The sequence below is a fragment of the Syzygium oleosum genome, unplaced genomic scaffold (assembly GCF_021117445.2).
Source record: "Syzygium oleosum isolate NSW1041296 unplaced genomic scaffold, Sole_v2.1 Sole_v2.41, whole genome shotgun sequence".
In the NCBI taxonomy this organism is placed as follows: Eukaryota; Viridiplantae; Streptophyta; class Magnoliopsida; order Myrtales; family Myrtaceae; genus Syzygium; species Syzygium oleosum.
This window is the reverse complement of record NW_026607525.1, coordinates 2,616,003-2,635,751: the sequence shown is the minus strand read 5'-3', so window position 1 is coordinate 2,635,751 and position 19,749 is coordinate 2,616,003. Positions and strand designations below refer to the sequence as shown.

At 41.9% G+C, this 19,749-nt stretch overlaps 2 protein-coding genes across 2 annotated transcripts; both read right to left on the bottom strand.

Moving 5' to 3' along the window:
• Positions 1-586: 586 nt before the first annotated feature.
• On the bottom strand, positions 587-3,781 carry LOC130134459 (receptor-like protein kinase 5). The gene is made up of 2 exons (XM_030592435.2): positions 1,062-3,781; positions 587-951 (listed from the first exon to the last, which is right to left on the bottom strand). Exons 1-2 carry the CDS (start codon positions 3,694-3,696, stop codon positions 587-589), a joined length of 3,000 nt encoding a protein of 999 aa, XP_030448295.2. The 5' UTR covers positions 3,697-3,781.
• A 7,760-nt stretch (positions 3,782-11,541) lies between these two features.
• LOC130134336 (receptor-like protein kinase 5) lies at positions 11,542-15,150 on the bottom strand. Its single transcript, XM_030592432.2, has 2 exons — positions 12,391-15,150; positions 11,542-12,268 (listed from the first exon to the last, which is right to left on the bottom strand). Exons 1-2 carry the CDS (start codon positions 15,026-15,028, stop codon positions 11,838-11,840), a joined length of 3,069 nt encoding a protein of 1,022 aa, XP_030448292.2. The 5' UTR covers positions 15,029-15,150; the 3' UTR covers positions 11,542-11,837.
• Positions 15,151-19,749: the final 4,599 nt, after the last annotated feature.

Below are 19,749 nucleotides of genomic sequence, written 5' to 3'. Positions count from 1 at the left end.
CTGGGTTTGTAACCCCCCTTCCCCTCTTTGGGAAATCCTGTGTTTTGATGCCCCTTACTCTTGTAGGTGGGCCCGGGTTTAATGAAATGATATCTCTATTTCGACCAAAAAAAAAATGACTATGGAAAGGCACTTACAGGCGACGACATCAGTGGACCTTGGCGGCGCGTGGTGGCATGTGCGGTGGCTTCCGGAATTTGTTGGTGACCAATTTTTTAGGGTCTTGTTTGTCTGAGGATAATGAGTTTGATGATGTTGTTTGTTTTTCGAATTTAGCAACGAGATCATCTGAACAACAATCAAGGGCAGTGGTTTGGTGACGAACGGATACTCACGCGGGTGTGGCAACATTGCTATAATACCATATGACTCAATAGCAGCTTCCTTGGACAAAAATAGCTCTGATATCAAGTTAAGAATAATGTGAAAAAGTGAATCGGAGAATTTTCTATATATTTTGATGTGTTATAGGCTGTTCTGGATGACTATCTAAAGTAAAAAATATATTATAACATAAAATACAATCAATTAAAATTAATTAAGGAAGATAATTATATCTCTAATGGACACAATAATTTTCCTCGTTTTAGGAATTTCCGAGGAGGGGCGACGTTGAACTTGTGTCCGGATTTCTTCTCGACATATTGCTACATTTGAGCAGCACTTGCTGTACCTTCTTCATTGTGGGCCTCATGGAAGGCAGCGTCGCAGTGCAAAAGATACCAAGCTCAAAGATGTTGCTTATTTCACCTAGGTACGAGTCGTCCTTGATCTCCTCATCTATTGCATCAGATATCGGCTTGCCATCTTGGATGTGATGCAATGCCCAATCAGCGAGGCACATGTCTTCGTCCCCGTCGATAGCTTCCCTCCCGGTGGTCAGTTCCAATAGAACGACCCCAAAGCTATAAACGTCAATATTCTCATTAACTCTTGTCGTATGAGCATACTCTGTTATTCAACAAAGAAAAGGCAAGACAAAACTAAATATTCTTGCTGGTAGGGTGTGAGGAAGTTGAGCTTTTGTAGCTGAAATGAACTCGTTAAGTGAATAGACAAACCGGGTGGAAGATAGCCGAAAGAACCGGCAACACCTGTCGTCGTTACAGCTTCTCCGTGCTTGGTCAACATCCTTGCAAGGCCGAAGTCAGCAATTTTTGCATTGAACTCGGAGTCTAAGAGAATGTTGCTAGATTTCACGTCTCGGTGGATGATGGGCGGTGAACAATCACTGTGCATATAGCGAAGTCCTTTAGCTGCTCCTACCGCAATCCGCAACCTTTTGGGCCAATCCAAGATCATATTGTTGGCTACACCTGAGACAGGCGACGATCTTTTTGTCATGTGAAGCCAATGGCACAGGCTGTGATTTTCCATGTACTCGTACACTAGGAGTTTCGAGTTCTCGCAAGAAATACAACATAACAATTTGATAATGTTCATATGCCTTATGTTCCCAAGTATCTCCACTTCTGCTAAGAATTGCTTCTCCATCATCTCGTCTAACTTTCGGTTATTCGAAATCCTTTTCACGGCGACAGCATCACCAGAATGATTCACGGTAATGCGATATACTTTCCCTGATCCGCCACTTCCAATTACATTATGCTCCTTCAATCCCGGCATAATATTCCGTTCCGTAAAATTCAACCTTTGGTATGGGATCAGTTTTGGAGTTGAATTGAACCCGTCCCTCTTCTTTCTGGAAGCTCTGATAGTGAATAGCACTGCCAACAAAACGAACATCGCTGCGGCGATGGCCAAGATCACGATCATGGCGAAATTGGTACGGGATCGAGAATTGCACATATTGAGCTTCATGAACGAATAGGATGAACAGAGGCCGGGGTTGTTCAGGAAACTGGCCTCAAATGCGGGGTTCTCTAACTCTTCGTTCTCTAATTCGAACGGGACTCGTCCGGTGAGACGGCTGCAGGATAAATTCAGAAGGGTCAGCTTCAGCGAGCCGATTTCAGGAGGAATGGAGCCAGAGAGTTGGTTTACAGACAGGTCCAGCTGCCCAAGTACCAGTAGGGAACCGAATTCGCTAGGAATGGGTCCCACCAATCGATTGTGACTAAGATTCAGAGTTCTCAAGGATTTCCATGAAACAATAGCTGTGGGAAGATTCCCGGAGAGCTCGTTCTGACCTAGCAAAAGTATCGTCAGAGAAGGAAGCTCGGTCAATTCAGTTAGAACCGTGCCACTGAGGAGGTTATTACTGGCATCAAACACCCCCAAGTTCCTCCACGAAGACACTGTACTCGGAATCTCGCCAAAGAATCTGTTGTTGCTCATCTCGATCCGAGTGAGGTTTGTGGACAGCTCCTTGGGAAGTTCGCCAGTTAATCTATTACGACTCAAGATCAAAGACGTCAAGTACGGTGACATCCAGAGTCCTCCAGGCACGGTGCCAGTGAATCCATTGTTGTTCAACATAACGACCAACAAAGTACTGCAATTTCCAAGTGACTCCGGCAACTCCCCGCTGAGATTGTTGTCCATAACCGCCAACCCGATCAGTGTGCTGCCATGGCACGTTTGTTCGGGCAATGTGCCGGTCAAGTTGTTGTAAGCCACTTCGAATCTTTTGAGTGCAGAAAACTTGCCGAAGTCTGGGGGGATCGTGCCTGATAAATTGTTGTTGGACAGCCTGACATCGCTCAAAGCAGGAAGATGCCCAATACCTTCTGGGATTCTACCGGACAATCGATTGAACTCTAAATTCAAGTTGGATAGGTCCTGGAGCTTCCCAAAATCTTCAGGTATGGTCCCCGCCAAATTATTGTCTGACAGATCGATCACGCTCAGGTTCGCTGCGCTCATAGCCTGAGGGATCGACCCGACCACATTAGTCATGTACACGTATAGCTCCCTCAAATTTCTCAGAGCAAAAATGCTGCTATGGATCTCTCCTGTCAGTAGATTCATCCCCAAATCCAAATGCTCGAGAGCCTCCATATCACTGACCGTCTCTGGGATTCCACCATACAGGTTCGTCTGCGCCATCGAGAAGAACCACAGCTTCTTCAGGGCGGTGAAGTTCTGCGGTAGCTGCGACGGCACGAACTTGTTGTTGTACTCGAGCCTCAGTTCTTCGAGATTGGAGAGGCCAAAAATCTCTTCAGGGTAAGTGCCGTTGTACTCAGACATGTAAAGGTGAAGGATCCTCAGCCTCCGTAGCCTCGCGATCGACGCTGGGACGTCGAACGAGAAGCTGGTGGCGGCGAGAATCAGGACCTGAAGATTAGCCATCCGGTCGATGTCGGATGGAATAGGACCTTCGAAGTAATTCTGGGACAGGTCGAGATACACGAGCTCGGAACAGTTGTAGAGAACTGTTGGAAACTCTCCAGGAATATTGTTGTTGGAGACATTGAGCTTGGTCAGATTCTTGAGGTCACAGATGATTGGGGGGATCGAATAATTTATGTTCAGGAATACAAGATTGAGCTCGGTGATCGAGCCATTTTGGCATGTGATCTCGGGCCATGTGTAGTGGGAGGATGAATTGGAGGCGATCCAGTGGGCGAGGGAAGATGGGTCTTGCCAGGATTGCCTCAGTTTCAACAGGACTTGCTGTTCTTGATCTTGGATTTGAGACTCTGAAAAATGGAAGAGGGAGCAGAGGAAGACGAGACAGGGAATGCAGAAGAAGAAGTGAATAGGAGGAGGTGATGAGGTTAGTCTCGGCATAATTGAAGGTCGTTCAGAGTTTTTTTCTGGTTAGACACTCTCCGGTGTCTGAGCTAGAGATCTATCAGCTCAACATGAAGCAAACCGTGATAGTTTACTTTTGTTTATTGCTTCGGCAGAACCCAAAGGTTTGTAACCTCGTTTCAAAGTGTGAAATTTGGAGGGTCCTTAGATGATGGATGGGTGTGCATGAAATTGTTCATTTTTTATCTTTTCCATTTTGCTACACTGATGTCTAGTCTCAGTCAACGGATGAAAGAGGGAAGAGTCAAAGAGCCAATGATAATCCCCTTAATATAGTTACAGAACAGTAGCCATAAGAAAGAATGCTATAAGATCAATAAGAATTATTTAGAGTCATAAACAAAGTGAAGAGATCAATGTCTATCATTCAATCGAATTTACACAGCGTAGTTGGACATTCAGATTTCTTACAACACATGAAAAAAGAAATCGTGAGAACTCCACATAGAGTCTTACAGAAAAACACAAGTCTTCGTACAAGTATTATTGTTGTGATTGATTTTATCCGTCGCATCACCTACAAAATAAGTCTGTTACGTAATCACCTCATTTACACACCTTCGAGGAAATTCAGGGGAACAACTGAAAGCCCTCCAATGTTTGAGCGTAGACCAGTCTCTATTTTTCCTTTCTTGTTGACCGGGTTTTGCTGGCTTTTGCGTTATCCCCTTCTTTGGTTTGGAAACAAAGAATTGGAAAATGCAGCTAAGCAAGCAAGATGGTGCAAGACCTTGACCTGCTTTACGTCCCCTCACAATGTGAAGTAGATTAGCCAACAACAATCACGATTTGTACGTTGTGTACTTTCCACATAATGAACCAATGAAGATTAATGGAAATAAGAGTATTCATCGCCAAACCCTCAGTACCTCCTTTAAAATCTCAATTTAAAATTTCAAAATAAGCTGGTTGCAATTTTAAGATTGAAAATAAAATATATCAAGCTGTTCACGGTTATAATAGCTTTGGAATCTTGCAAATTAGTCTGTTATTATTTAGCAATACAGGCGAAGATTAAGAACAACTCGCCGGTACAGGTAAAAATCCCATCCATCCATAAAGTTACAATCGGGTATTTGACACTTCCATTATTTTATTTTTCTAGGAAAAATTAGAAAATAATACAACAAGATGTATGTAAGTCTAAAATGAATATAGTTTATCTATCTGCAATCTTGTTACATGATGTAGCGGGATCTTTGATCACTCATACGCTCGATAAGTAGTAAAAACTTAATAATGTTTAACAAAAAACGCTTGTCCACTCAAACTATCAACATATTATATCTGAAAAATGACAAGATTTTGCATGAGCATTAATAGTCTAAATTATCGACAATTACGTACTTCAACAAATTTGGGCAATGCATAAATCTGATCCAAACCACACACACGTGAAGCAGATAGACTGTGTAGAAATAGATAATCCCTGGCCCTACAAATGGACACTTTTAAGAGTAAGGTAGATGACGTGAAACTCAACTTACTAATAAGAAGGCAAGAGAAAAAAGAGTCATTTATCGAAGCAAAGAACGATTTTTGGTGACTTCAAACCTCGGAGGCAAGACATGACTTTCAGTGCATTTGGGAGAGCGTTTGGGAAAAAGCCTTTGCAGAAATACAAAAGACTTTAGAGTACATGGTTTTTACAAAATGCGAATAGTGTTTGGTAAACACTTATTCTACAAAATTTAATATCCAATCTGAAAAAAAAAAAATCTGGATGAGCTCATCTAAGGGCCGACCCAATTCAATCGAGGACCGCCGCAAGCCCAAGCAGGGGTTTCAAGGACATGTGACCCCAGGCACAGTAACGCCTAGGTCACTCAACCTCAACAAGCGTCGCGACGAGTGGCTCCGAATGACCATCAATGAGCAGATCTAGAGCCTTGGCGAGCCTCATGACCCTTGACAAACAAATTTGGAGCCTTGATGAGCCTGACGATCGACGATCGACAAACATATTTAGAGTGAAAAACAGTTACTGTAAGAGGAGGAGAGACTGTAACTGAGGGCAATACATGAATGCGATATATTAATGAAGGCAAGATTGGAAAAAAAAAGTTCACTAAACCCTAAAAGCAACATTTTCGAAATGCCGATAGCCAATGCTAGTCCCAAGTTGCATTGGGCTTTTTAGTATTTGCAAAGCCGAACTTTGGCCTAAAGGCCTTTGTGATTGTATTACTCAATGCCTCAACTTTGGTATAAGAGCCTTTAGAGACCTAAAGGACTTTGGGAATGCTCTCCCAAACGCACCATTAGATGTTTTACTTAAGTTTTTCTCCCTTTATTCCTTTTTCTTGCGTGGATCATGATCGATGTCATCCTAGCTAAATAGTTTTATAGGGACATCTCCCAGATTTTTGTGAGTTACTTTCTCACGATTAGGTCTTGCATTTAAACTAATTGAGATTAGAGATTCTCAAGAATGGCTTTCTTATGATTAAGTCTTACTATGAAATTTATGCTGGGATGTTAATGTTGTCCAATGCGTTAGTTCTGATTCTGTTCATCAACTCAGGTAGCTCAACTTTTGGAACTGGAGCTGAGCAATGCCATCTAATAGGGCTAAAACCAGCTCACGAGTTGCAATGTAGGAAAACGAGTTTGTTTTGGTTAATGCAATATGTGGATTATCCAACCCACAGAGAGACAAAGAAAGTTTACAAAACCAGACAACTTCAACCGACAGCTTCTACTGTCTCGGATTGGCGGCCGTAGTTATAAAAAGATTAAATCTCAACCGTTCATTATGATTATTTTAAGAGTCTATGAGCAAAAACTTTTTAGACCATAATTCTGGTCAAACATCTCATCAATGCTCCATTCTAATCAAAGAATGATTCCTTCAGGGTTTTTATTGGAAATCTAAAAGAAAAAAAAACGACACTTGTTACCTATTTGCGCATGGCCGAGTTAGTGGGCGCTTTCCTTCCCTCCTTAGAGGTTCTGGATTCGAATTCCCGCTCGGTTCTGTAATTTAAGTGGGGGGCCCTGACGGTGGGTTGCTGGGTTGGTCTCCCCCGAGGTATAGGGGCCCCGATTATCCGTGCGGGCACGTCCCCAGGGAATGGTGGCGGATCCTCGATTACAAAAAAAAAAAAAAACGACACTTGTTTAATTGGATGAGCAAGATATCTACCTCTAAAAGCACTTGTTTAGGCAAGTATAAGATCGAATATAATGACTTTTCTTTAAAAAATGATCGGCCCTTGGCAAACCAAGCTAGGGGTTGAGGTCGGAAAATCGTGGCTAAATATCCTTTATCATATCAAGCATATTATTTAGGATATGTTTAATTTTCTTCATAAAAAAATTTAGACTAGACAAGCCTGGTTGGGCGGGCTGGGACTCAAAAGAAAATGGAAAAATTATTAGGTACCTTGGGCATATGCTAGCCCGTTTTGCAAGAACCATTAGGTCATGTGGGACCCACGTAGGACCCACATGATCTAATGACTCGTGTAGAGTGGGCTAATGTATGTCGAGAGTACCAAAAGGATAATGAAGAAAATAGTTTGTCCAAGTCTGCCCGATCTGTACGTTAGGGATGTAATAGATCTAGGTCATGATTAACTTTATTTTCTGCTTAATACATCGCATTGTGTTATGTATTATTATTAAGGTGAAACGGCTTGACACATACCTCTAGAATGCAGATGATAATGGAATTAAGGATTAAGTGCACTAGAAGTCCTATAAACTTATCAAGTTTGTGCAATTAAGTCCCTTTGTTAGCTTCGTTCAATTTGACTTACGGAAAAATGTTGACGTGACATTTTTTTTTATTAATTTGCCTCTTCTACGTGGCATTTTGTTGCGAAGGTCAAGAGAGAAGTGCAAGTGTTGATAATATTTCCTGTTATAACATATACCATCCTTACAATTTTTAGTGATGTGAATGTAGGCAGTTTTAGGAATCCACAGTTCTCTGTTTTGATGTGAATCTATGCAGTCCTGTTTGAATAAAATCAATGAAGCTTTGAGAGGAATTCACTTTCGAGACTAGATTTAACGGGGAAGAGGTGTGCATTTGGTTTGATTATTCAGGGGTGAACTACTGGTGGATTTCGGAACAATCTGCATAGATATTGTATCACATATTAGCATGATCTGCATAAATTTTTCGCAGGTTATCAGCAGGTGAAAATCATTCGTATAAAAGTCGATCCTGCACATTGGGGCCCATGGATCACAAAAGACTTGCTGATTTGAAGGTATAGAGAACTGATACTTTACTCCTAGAATCATCGTTCACATTCAACAGATTCCTGAATTCAATGTGCATAGTGCAAACCAGCTGAGTCATAGCTTGAAGCCTTGTTAAGGCCAAGAGCAAACCACTCAACACATAGCACCGAGCTTCACTTCCCAAAATCATCTTTTTTCTCGGTGGGTTTCAACTGATGAGCAGAGCTGATGGCGCAAAACATTAAAATACAAATGAATGCAGACACGGGCGATTATTAAGAAAAGATAAATCTACTTAACAAATACTAATCACACCATCTCACAGTTATCTCCGAAAGTTCTAATCACCAAAAACAAAAACAAAAGAAACAGAGAAATGAACGAACTGACAAATTTCCTACTTAAGTTGCAGTAAAATTTGACAATGAAAAGAACTCACTGACTAACAATCCAGAGTTCCAGCAGCTACAGATCCATGACTCCACCGAGTACATTTTGTTAACTTCATAATAAGAAAAAAACAATATAAGAGCACTAAAGATGTGTTTGTTTGAGTGAAAGAATTTTCTGCGAATTAGTTTTTTGGACTTTAATGCGTTTGGTTTGCTGAAAATGATTAGTTAATGGAAAACCATTTGTGGTAGACAAAATGCATTCTTAAACTTAGGAAAATGAATTCCCTAACTTGAAATGGGGAAAACATTTTTCTGTAAAAGGATTTCCCGGAAAACAATTTTCTTTGTCACGAAATTTTCCTCGAAACCAAACACATCCTAAAATATTATTATAGAGAGGCAAACTGAATGCCCGCAGCTTGAAATACTTCACTAGTCTCAACAACACATGAGAATAACGGATGCACACAGCAAACTGGATTCACATTCATCAGGTGTAGTGTTGCTAAAACCTACCATGTTCACCTTCATGCTTGGTAATAAAACTAGCAGTGATCCGTCTCAGTTGTCAGGCATTGTCAAATTTCTTTTCCATCTTCAGCAATCAAAGTCACCAGTACTAAGATTTTGAGCACTTAATCTTCAGTGTTAACAAACAGAGCCTACTTCATGTCTGCCGTTATCATGACTTTGCGCAGCCTGTTCTATCCCCTTATTGCAAATCACAGTGAAAATGATCCAGTGTTCTTACTGTGGTCTTCTGGAATCAACTTATCAAACTTTATTTTGTCTCATTTTCTGGATTGTTCTGTTATACTGCTGGATTAATTTATTAAATTTTCGAGATTTAAAATGCTTTTCTTGAAAGAAGCTGTATTGAACTTACTGAGTATGGCAAATGTATGGTGGGTGATCAGACATCTTTGTCCTCGTAGGTTGTCGACACAGACTGGGGCAATTTCTAGTCGTCACACCTTCCACTGACAGTTTATGATCAAACCCTGGATGACGAGAATTTGAATCCGGGAGAGAAGGTCGCTTCACTTCTTTTTTCTATCTCATGTGCCTCATGAGTATGAGTAACATCATTTTGTTGTTATTGGTAGACTTACGAGAAGCTGATTTCGGGCATGTACCTCAGAGAAATAGTCTGGATAGCTTTGCTGAAACTGGCCGAGGAGTCAGCATTTTTTGGTGATATCGTTCCAATGAAGCTGAAAATTCCTTTCATACTAAGGTACAGTTATAAATTTAATCCTCGCTGCTTCTACATATGAACACGAGATGGTACGGTTTCCATAAACTTCTGTCCCGAATTTGCAGGACTCCTGACATGTCTGCCATGCATGGCGTCTTCTGACCTTACAGTCGCAGGGAAACAATTATGGGATATCTTGGAGTTATCAGCCCATCTGCAGCTTAATATTATACCCGTGGTGTCTCTAATGGTATGGCTTTTTCACTTCCGTTCTGTCTAGTACTAATGAAAAAGTAATCTCTTATTGATTCAGTCGTGAAGTAAATTCTACTTTTACAGCGCGGATTGATTGTGACGACTGGATATTCAGGAAGGTAAAATACAAATCTAATAGCCCATGTTTCTGGAACAATGAAAGACACTTCTTTTTTCTCTTTTCCACAATTATCCACAGCTGAAGCCACAAATGCGTATTTTACGCTTCACTTTCCTAAATTCAGTTCCCCACTTTAGGAATTGCTGAGTCCCACTATATATAATGATGATTTGTCCATCCTCAGAAACCCGACATCTCCTTGAGAATGAGCAAAGTTGTAGTTGATCTATGCGACATAGTCACCACACGAGGTGCTCGTCTTGCTGCTGCCGGGATATTCTACATGATGAAGAAACCGGGAAGAGATACCGAGGAAGAAGAGATGGATCGTTTTCCAAATTTTGTATGCTTTCCCACCCTTTTCTCAGGATATCATTTGGGTCTCTTTGAGGTCTCGTTGTATCATACTTCGAGGTGGGAGGCCAGTAATAGTCTTTTTTTTTTGGTCGAAGGGGGCCAGTAATAGTCTAGCGAGCAAAAAATCGAGTAACTTTTAGCCTAGATAGCTCAAGTGTCCGAGGAAGAAGAGATGCAAATTTTATTAAGTCGTGAATAAATGAAGGATCAGGCTCACATTAGGACTCTTTAGAAGAAAGCTCCTGTAAAACCATTTATTACTCCCGGTAAAGCGGGAACCATTTTAGCTAGAACCTATGTAGCACCGACACGCGACACGATATACCGACACGTCATTCCTCAAAAAGTAGAGAATTCCGACACGTTGGGACACGCTGTATATTAAATATATATTTTTATATATACATGATAAATTATTATTTTTACGATTATTTCAATCAAATTAATTTAATTCAAATCTATAAATAAATAAATAAAATAATTTAATTTAATTTAATTTGATAAATTATTCATGACATATTTAATTATGCCATATGATATAGTAAAGTTCCTTTGGTCATGTATATTTTGCTCTTGACCAATTTTCGTTTTTTTCCCCACGAAAGATTACAAATATAAGCCTAAACGCAGTCGTCTCATTACCCAACATCTCCTTTCACTCTCTCTCTCTCTTAGAGTCGGACGAAACCGTACCCCTCCCCCGATACCGACCGAGCTCCCTCTCCTCTTCCATGGCCGCTCCTCTCCCTCACTTCGCGACCTGCCCTTCCTCCTCTCTCTCTCCTCATAGGCTCTTTTCCCCCTACCGCCGCCGCCGCCGCCGCCTCCTCCAATGTCGCCGGGAGCTTCGCTTCCTCTCTCGGGACTGCTCTCCTCGTCGGCGCTCCACCGTCTGCGTCGCTTCCGTCAGGGAGTCCAGGTTCGTCTCGCCCGATTCTCTTCGGTCGCTTTTCTTTCTTCTCTCTCCCTATTGCTTTTTCCGGACTCGCGTGTCGCCGGCGTGTCCGGCGCGTTGACCGCGTTTCATAAGTTGGACAAAGGTTGCTGTATACAGCGTGGCGCACGCGTGAGATGAAGTTGTACTATTCTTAAAACTCGATCGTATCAAGAAAACGGGTCTCATTTCTTCGTTCCGCTTGTGTCAGCATCATATAATAGCGATTCTAAAAACTGTCTTGAGTTAAGGAATTGCCAACTTTACTGAGATGCGAATGTGGCAGAAGATCAGACATTCAACGGTGATATTCATCGTACAGCAACACCTTTCGTTGCTGACATGACTATCTTCTTTGAAGTCTAAGTAGCATAAGTGCTCTTCGATCTTTTATTGCCTCGATATATTGAGGTTTGCTCAACACCCTCTGCACAAAGTGCCCATCCTTATTCTCTATCTATCTAGCACAAATTGACATATCCATCTCTCTTCTATTCTGTATATTCTATAGTATACATTCGGAAACTAGTCTTAGGTATGGATCACTAATACACAGTCAGACAAATCGTTTGACGCTTGTCTTTCCGTAGGATAAGATGAGGAAGTTTCACAGAAGTTGGGAGTCCACAGCCCTTCACTCTTCGACTGTTTTAGTGCTAACAGTCAATAAGTGTTGCACTCAAGAACATGAAAATCGCTGTGCGGCATTTCCTTGTATTCAGAATTTCCAAGGAGTGGGACAACGTCAAACTTGTGATGGGATTTCTTCTCGACATTGTAAAGCGGATCGCTACATTTGAGCAGCACTTGCAGTACCTCCTTCATTGTAGGCCTCGTGGAAGGCAGAGTAGCAGTGCAAAAGATCCCGAGCTTAAAGACATTGCTTATTTCATCTACGTACGAGTCATCCTTGATCTCCTCATCTATCGCATCAGATATTGGCTTGCCACCTTGGATGTGACGCCATGCCCAATCAGCGAGGCACATGTCTTCGTCACCGTCGTTAGCCTCCCTCCCGGTGGTCAGTTCCAAGAGAACAACCCCGAAGCTATAAACGTCGATCTTCTCATTAACTCTTGTCGTATGAGCATACTCTGTTGTTCAAAAAAAAAAATGGCAAGACAAATCTAAATATTCCTGCTGGTAGGATATGTAGGATATGAGGAAGGCGAACTGGCATAGCTGAAATGAACTAATGTTAAGTGAATAAACAAACCTGGTGCCAAATAGCCGAAAGAACCAGCAACACCTGTCATCGTAGCAGCTTCTCCATGCTTGGCCAACATCCTTGCAAGGCCAAAGTCAGCGATTTTTGCGTTGAACTCTGAGTCCAAGAGAATGTTGCTCGATTTCACGTCTCGGTGGATGATGGGCGGTGAACAATCATTATGCATATAGCAAAGTCCTTTAGCTGCTCCTAGCGCAATCTGCAACCTTTTGGGCCAATCCAAGATCATATTGTTGGCGACACCCGAGACAGGCGACAATCTTTTCTTCTTGTGAAGCCAATGGTCCAAGCTGCAATTTTCCATGTACTCGTACACTAGGAGTTTCGAGTTCTCGCAAGAAATACAGCACAACAATTTGATAATGTGCAGATGCCTAATGTTCCCAAGTATCTCCACTTCTGCTACGAATTGCTTCTCCAGCTTCTCATCTAATTTTCGGTTATTCGAAATCCTTTTCACAGCGACGGCATCACCAGAAGGATTCACGATAATGCGATATACTTTTCCTGATCCACCACTTCCAATCACATTATGCTCCTTCAATCCCCACAGAATATTCGATTCCGTAAAATTCAACCTTTGGAATGAAGTCAGTTTCGGAGATGAATCGAACCCGTCCCTATTCTTTCTGAAAGCTCTGATCGTGAATAGCACTGCCAACAAAACGAACATTGCCGCTGCAATGGCCAAGATCACGATCAAGGTGAGATTGGTCTTGCTCAATCTACCGGATTGGGAATTGCAGACATTGAGCCTCATGAACGATTTGGATGCACAGAGGCCGGGGTTGTTCAGGAAACCGGCGCCGTATGCGGCAATCTCTAACTTGTCTGGGATTTGTCCGCTGAGGCGATTGGATGATAAATTCAGAAAGTTCAGCTTCAGCTGGCCGATTTCAGGAGGAATCAAGCTGGACAGTTGGTTTTCTGACAGGTCCAACTGCGTGAGTCTTAGAAAACCAATTTCGCTAGGAATCGGGCCCGAGATCTTATTGTGACTAAGATTCAGAGCGGTCAAGGACTTCCACGAAATGATATCTTTGGGAAGATTTCCAGAGAGCTCGTTCTGACCTAGCCAAAGCGTCGTCAGAGAAGGCAGCTCGGTCAATTCACTCGGAACCGTGCCACTGAGGAGGTTATTACTGGCATCAAACACCTGCAAGTTCCTCCACGAAGACACTGTACTCGGAATCTCGCCAAAGAATCTGTTGTTGTTCATCGCGATCCGAGTGAGGTTTGGGGACAGCTGCTTGGGAAGTTCGCCAGTTAATCCATTACGACTCAAGATCAAAGACGTCAAGTACGGCGACATCCAGAGTCCACCAGGCACAGTGCCAGTGAATCCATTGTTGTTCAACATAACGACCAACAAAGTACTGCAATGTCCAAGTGACTCCGGCAACTCCCCGCTGAGATTGTTGTCCATAACCGCCAACCCGGTCAGTGTGCCGCCATGGCACAGTTGTTCCGGCAATGTGCCAGTCAAGTTGTTGTAGGCCACTTCGAACCTTCTGAGTGCAGAAAACTTGCCGAAGTCCGGGGGGATCGTGCCTGATAAATTGTTGTTGGACAGCCTGACATCAGACAAAGCAGGAAGACGCCCAATACCTTCCGGGATTCTACCGGACAATTGATTGAACTCTAAATTCAAGTTGGACAGATTCTTGAGCTTCCCGAAATCTTCAGGTATGTTCCCCGTCAAATTATTAACGGACAGATCGATCTCGCTCAGGTTCATGGCGCTCACTGCCAGAGGGATTGACCCGGACACATTGGTCATGTACACGTACAACTCCCTTAAGTTCCTTAGAGCGAAAATGCTGCCTGGGATCTCTCCGGTCAACAGATTTTTTCCCAAATCCAAATGCTCGAGAGCCTCCATATCACTGACCGTCTCTGGGATTCCACCAAACAGGTTCGTCTGCGGCATCGAGAAGAATCGCAGCTTCTTCAGGGCTGTGAAGTTCTGCGGTAGCTGCGACGGCACGAATTTGGCGTTGTACCCGAGATGCAGTTCTTCGAGATCGGAGAGGCCAAAAATCTCTTCAGGGTAAGTGCCGTTGTACTCGGACTGGTAAAGGTGAAGGATCCTCAGCCTCCGTAGCCTCGCGATCGACGCTGGGATGTCGAATGAGAAGCTGGTGGCGGCAAGGATCAGGACCTGAAGATTAGCCATCCGGTCGATGTCGGATGGAATAGGACCTTCGAAGTAATTCTGGGACAGGTCGAGATACACGAGCTTGGAACAGTTGTAGAGAACTGTTGGAAACTCTCCAGGAATATTGTTGTTGGAGACATTGAGCTTGGTCAGATTCTTGAGGTCACAGATGATTGGGGGGATTGAATAATTTATGTTCAGGAATACAAGATTGAGCTCGGTGATCGAGCCATCTTGGCATGTGATCTCGTGCCATGTACAGTGAGAGGATGAATTCGAGGCGACCCAGTGGGCGAGGGAAGATGGGTCTTGCCAGGATTGCCTCAGCTTCAACAGGACTTGCTGTTCTTGATCTTGGATTTGAGACTCTGCAACATGGGAGAGAAAGCAGAGGAAGACGAGACAGGGGATGTAGAAGAAGAGGAAGAAGAAGTGAATACGAGGAGGTGATGAGGTTAGTCTCGGCATAATTGGGGGTGTTTCAGAGTCTTTTTCTGGTTAGAGAGACTCTCCGGTGTTGGAGCTAGAGATCTATCAGCTCAACATGAAGCGAAACGTGATAGTTTGCTTTTGTTTATTGCTCGGCAGAACCCCAAGGTATTTAACCTCGTTAAAGTGCTAGAATTTGGTGCGTCCTAAGATGACGACGTTTGTGGATGAATTTGTTCCTTTTTGTTCTTTTCCAATTCGCTCCACTAGTGTCCCATCTCAGTCAACACGTGAAAGAGTGAAGAGTCAATAAGCCAATGATTTTCCCCTAATCTTAACATTGCTCTGGAGTACACTTCAGATAGCACCCAGACACCTTCGATTCCTGTGGTTTATTAGAACCAGTAAAAGCTGGCAAAAACTAGATTTGCCAGATCAGTTTAACGCTAGCCTGAAAACGACAAGTTGTTCCTCTGCAGAAGGAAAAAAATGTTGTTGATTTTACATGTTCCCCATCAGCATAAGCAGAGCAAGCAGGGGAGAAGGAAATGCATGTTATGAACTAGGGCAAAGGTGGAAATTTGACAGATTTTTTTTTTGGTCGGAGAAATTTGACAGACTTTAGTAGCTGGCCAATCTTGGCTATGCAATTTCAACTCTCCTCGAACCTTTGATTGGGTTAGCATTATGATTACACGAATCGAGTATCCGTGCGTTCACGCTCTTGGATCGTGACTTATCTCAGCTCATTCCTTTTCATTTCAAGAAGGGAAAATAAAGAGGTTTGGAACAGAAATCCGTTTGGCAATGCAATTTCATTTTTTATTTCCGGGACAAATTTTTTGCCCAGAAATGGGTTTGGAACATAAATGAGAAGTAGATTTTTTTTTTTACTTTTCTATCAAAAATAACAACTCTCTTTATTGCTCGCCCTCATCGCCTGCTGCTGCCCCCCATTGCGACGCCCGTCGCCACCCGCCTTTCGCCTAAACAGAAATTTAAGAATAACTTATCAAACGAATTTATATTTTCGGAACAAAAATTTTGCGTCGTTATCAAACACTATTTTTTGCTCAGAAACTCGTTTAGGGAATATAAATAAATCTAGCCAGAAATAGGGTTAGGGAAGAAAATGATTATCATTCGCGCCTCTGGAGTCAGAGGCAAATTGAAAAGTATAATGGATGAATTTCCATAGTTTCGTCAGACATTCTAATTTCTTAGAACATTTAAGAGAGATTGTGAAAATCCTACACCGAATTCCGCTGAAAGCCCAAATTTCCATATGATCGTTATGTCGTGGTTATGAGTTGACTTTATACAATATTTCCACTATAAATATCGGTCTCCCGTCTTGCCGTAATTGTGATCCATGTGCTTGTCACGTCAACCACCATAGAGATAGGTGTAAATACCTCCACGTGAGCTGGTGAACACGTGATTACACGCACATCACCTTCGAGGAAATTCACGAAAGCAGCTAGAAGCCCTCCAACTTTGAACGTTGACCGGAGACTTTTTGCTTTTTTTAAAGTGAGGTCGTTATCGGCTTTTGCCTTACCCCTTTCTCTGGTGGGGAAGCAAAGACTTGGAAAGTTGCGGCAAAAGCAAGCAAGTTTGTGGAAGACCTTGACTTTTTTGGCCCCTCGCTTCACGCTATGATCTAGATTGGCGGCTAACCACCGTGATTTGTAGTTTGTGCTCTTTCCGGACAATCAACTCATCAGGACGAAATTCTACTTTGGAATTTAAGATAAGCGAGTCGACAATGGAATATATCAAGCTGCACGATATGACATCATCATCAATTATTTGGGTTATAGTATGGCCGAAAATTGACAACTGTCCATTTAACTCGTTGAAGAAAGTTACGTGTAACACGCGAGATCTCATTCATCGGTGGGGTTTCGGTTAGGTATTTGGCACTTTTACTATTTGTTCTTGGCGGAGGAAATTAGAAAATTAAGACAACAACATGTAAGCCGGTCTAACCAAATATAGTTAATCTACTTGCGGTCCCATTATATGATGTAGCAAGATTTTTGATCTCACGTACACTCAACTCAACAAGCAGTAATGACTTAATAATGTCTAACAAAAGACTCTTTTCAGCCAATTTTTAACCGTCTTCTTACATCACCATGACTGACTAAATGATGAGATTCCGAGTTAACACGATAATCTAAATTATCGGAATTTTCACGCTTAAAAAACTTGGGCCGAACATATATCCAATCCGAAACACACGTGCTTCTAGAGAGTGTAGAAAGAGATGATCCCTGGCCCTACAAATGGACACTTTCTAAAAAATAAGGTGGATGATGTGAAACTCGGCCTACTAAAAAGAAACTACTAAGAGAAAAAAAGAGTCGATCATCAAAGCAGAGAGCCGTTTTAATCGAGTTAAACCTAACATCCACTACAGGAGTTACTATGTTTTGGTTATGTTTTTCTCCCTCCCGCCCTTTTCCTTGGGTGCGTCATGATCAGTGGCTTTGCTAAGGATGACATTAGCTAAGGATGACAGTGAGATACTTACAAATATCTAGAAACAGCTTGCTTCTGATTAGGTTTTGCATTGAAATTAATTGACATTGAAGATTCTTAAAAATTGCTTCCTTATGATTATGTCTTGCAGTGAAATTTATATTGAGACGCTGATGTTTTCGGAGGCTTGAACTTCCAATTCCTTCACAGGCTAATACCATTGAAAATCTCAAATCGGTACTTTCATGACACATTGACCCCATACTAATTTTCGTCCCACAAAAATCCTTAAATAGAACCTCCATGACACATTTATTCAAACTAATCTTCGCCTCATGAAAAATTCCAAATCGGTACCGTTGACCCAAATCTACCTTTTGTTAAAATACATACATGTCAACATACGTGGATTTTCCACGTTGGTTCTGTCATTTTCCACGTCGGATCTGTCTTATATTCGTCTGCCACATGGGATCCATCTTACAATCATCTGTGATGTGTATTGACATGTATTTACTATAACGGGATATTGAATAGAATATTCACCGATGGTAGATTTGGGTCAGGGTACTAGTTTAGATTTTTTTTTTGTTTGACGAAAAATTAGTTTAAGGTAAATGTGCCACGGGTTCCAATTTAGGAGTTTTTGTGAAAGGGAATTTAGTTTAAAGTAAATGTCTGGTAAGGTATCAGCTTGGAATTTTTAATGGTATTAACCCTTCCTTCACCAACTCAAGTTAGCTCACTTGCGGAATTAATGCTGAGCAAGACTTTCTAATAAAATCCTATATACAAGGACCTTCTCAGAGCCAAAAGGAACGTTTAGCAAAAAAGAAAAGATAAGATAAAATACACCAAAAATCATAAAATTTATTAAATGAGATGTAGTTGGGCTGCAGAAATTGTTGCATAATGCAATGAAGCTACAAAATTTCTGAAATTTATGTAGTCAAGAGTGTCCATTAAGTCCGTTTGTTCTGAGCGATAGCAACAACCATTTTGTACTCAATTCTGATTTGACTATTATTTTCACTCAAGGAGAAAAAACAAGTCTTTGTTTCTTAGTCTTCATGAAAAAGTAAGTCTTTGTTGCAACCCACCAACGTTTGTGCTTGTAGTTGTTGCAACCAGCTAAAGTTTCTTGCGTTCCCTGAATTGGCAAGACAACAACCTGAATGATTCCGATTGATCCTGTTGGCCAACCTTTGAATCTTCGCCATGCCCTCCTATTCTCCAATGTCACAGCTTTCAATTTGTTTCCTGATGTTCGCCTTCTGGATGATGAGCAAATTGGTCTTTGGTGGAGCTGAGTGCAAGCGCAAATTTTCCATAGCGTGATCCGGCAATGACGGGTCGAGCATTCTAGATGGGTAAGGAAGATAAAACTTGGTTCCATTGAGCCCCACACGATTGAACTGAACCAATCCTCATTGCTAGGAATCTTGCCAGCGCATATTACACAAGTTACCATCATCCATACGCTTAGACATGCTTAGTTAAACATGTAAATGTGTTACCCGTGTCAACATGACACGCTTCAATGCATTTCGAGACGGTAATATTTGACAGATAATGAGCATCTAGTATAAACTAAAGCAGAAAAACCCAGCAAAGATCAAAGGGCGGTTCTACTCACTTACATGCAGTATCAATTAATGCGCTCGTCTTCCAAGCATGCGTAATGGAGCCTCAATAATCACGCTCTTGTATTAGTCAAGATAGTTGGAATTCTACTGTCCAATCGCAGTAAAGTCACAGAGAACACGAGCGTTGAACTACCCATTTCAAACACGGCAGCAACAAATTCATTGCTAAACCTGGGTGATCATTTCGTCTAAGATTACCATTAATCTGACATGATTCCCATAAATAATCCATCTCTGGCTAAAGTTACCAGTGGTATCTGAACTAATTCCAGATTCTAGACTGGATACTGTGTCTCAACTAACAGCAGTTACGTGTCCAACTATCGGTATTCAGCAATTTACTTTAGTTCAGTCGCTAGTGGAGGTTGAAACGGTAAGTAATTCCACTAAGAGAGTGCTTTCTGCACATTAGAATATAAACTCCTATGAGAGTTTGCACTAAAGAACGAGTCTGAAAAAATTGATTTGAGTATTGAAGATTGCATATAGCACGGTCAAATAGAGTCAAAACAAATCATTAACCAGAAAAGATAAGATTCCACTAACTCGTTGATGAGAGAGAGAGAGAGAGAGAGAGAGAGAGAGAGAGAGAGAGAGAGAGAGGATATCATCATAGACTATGGAGAA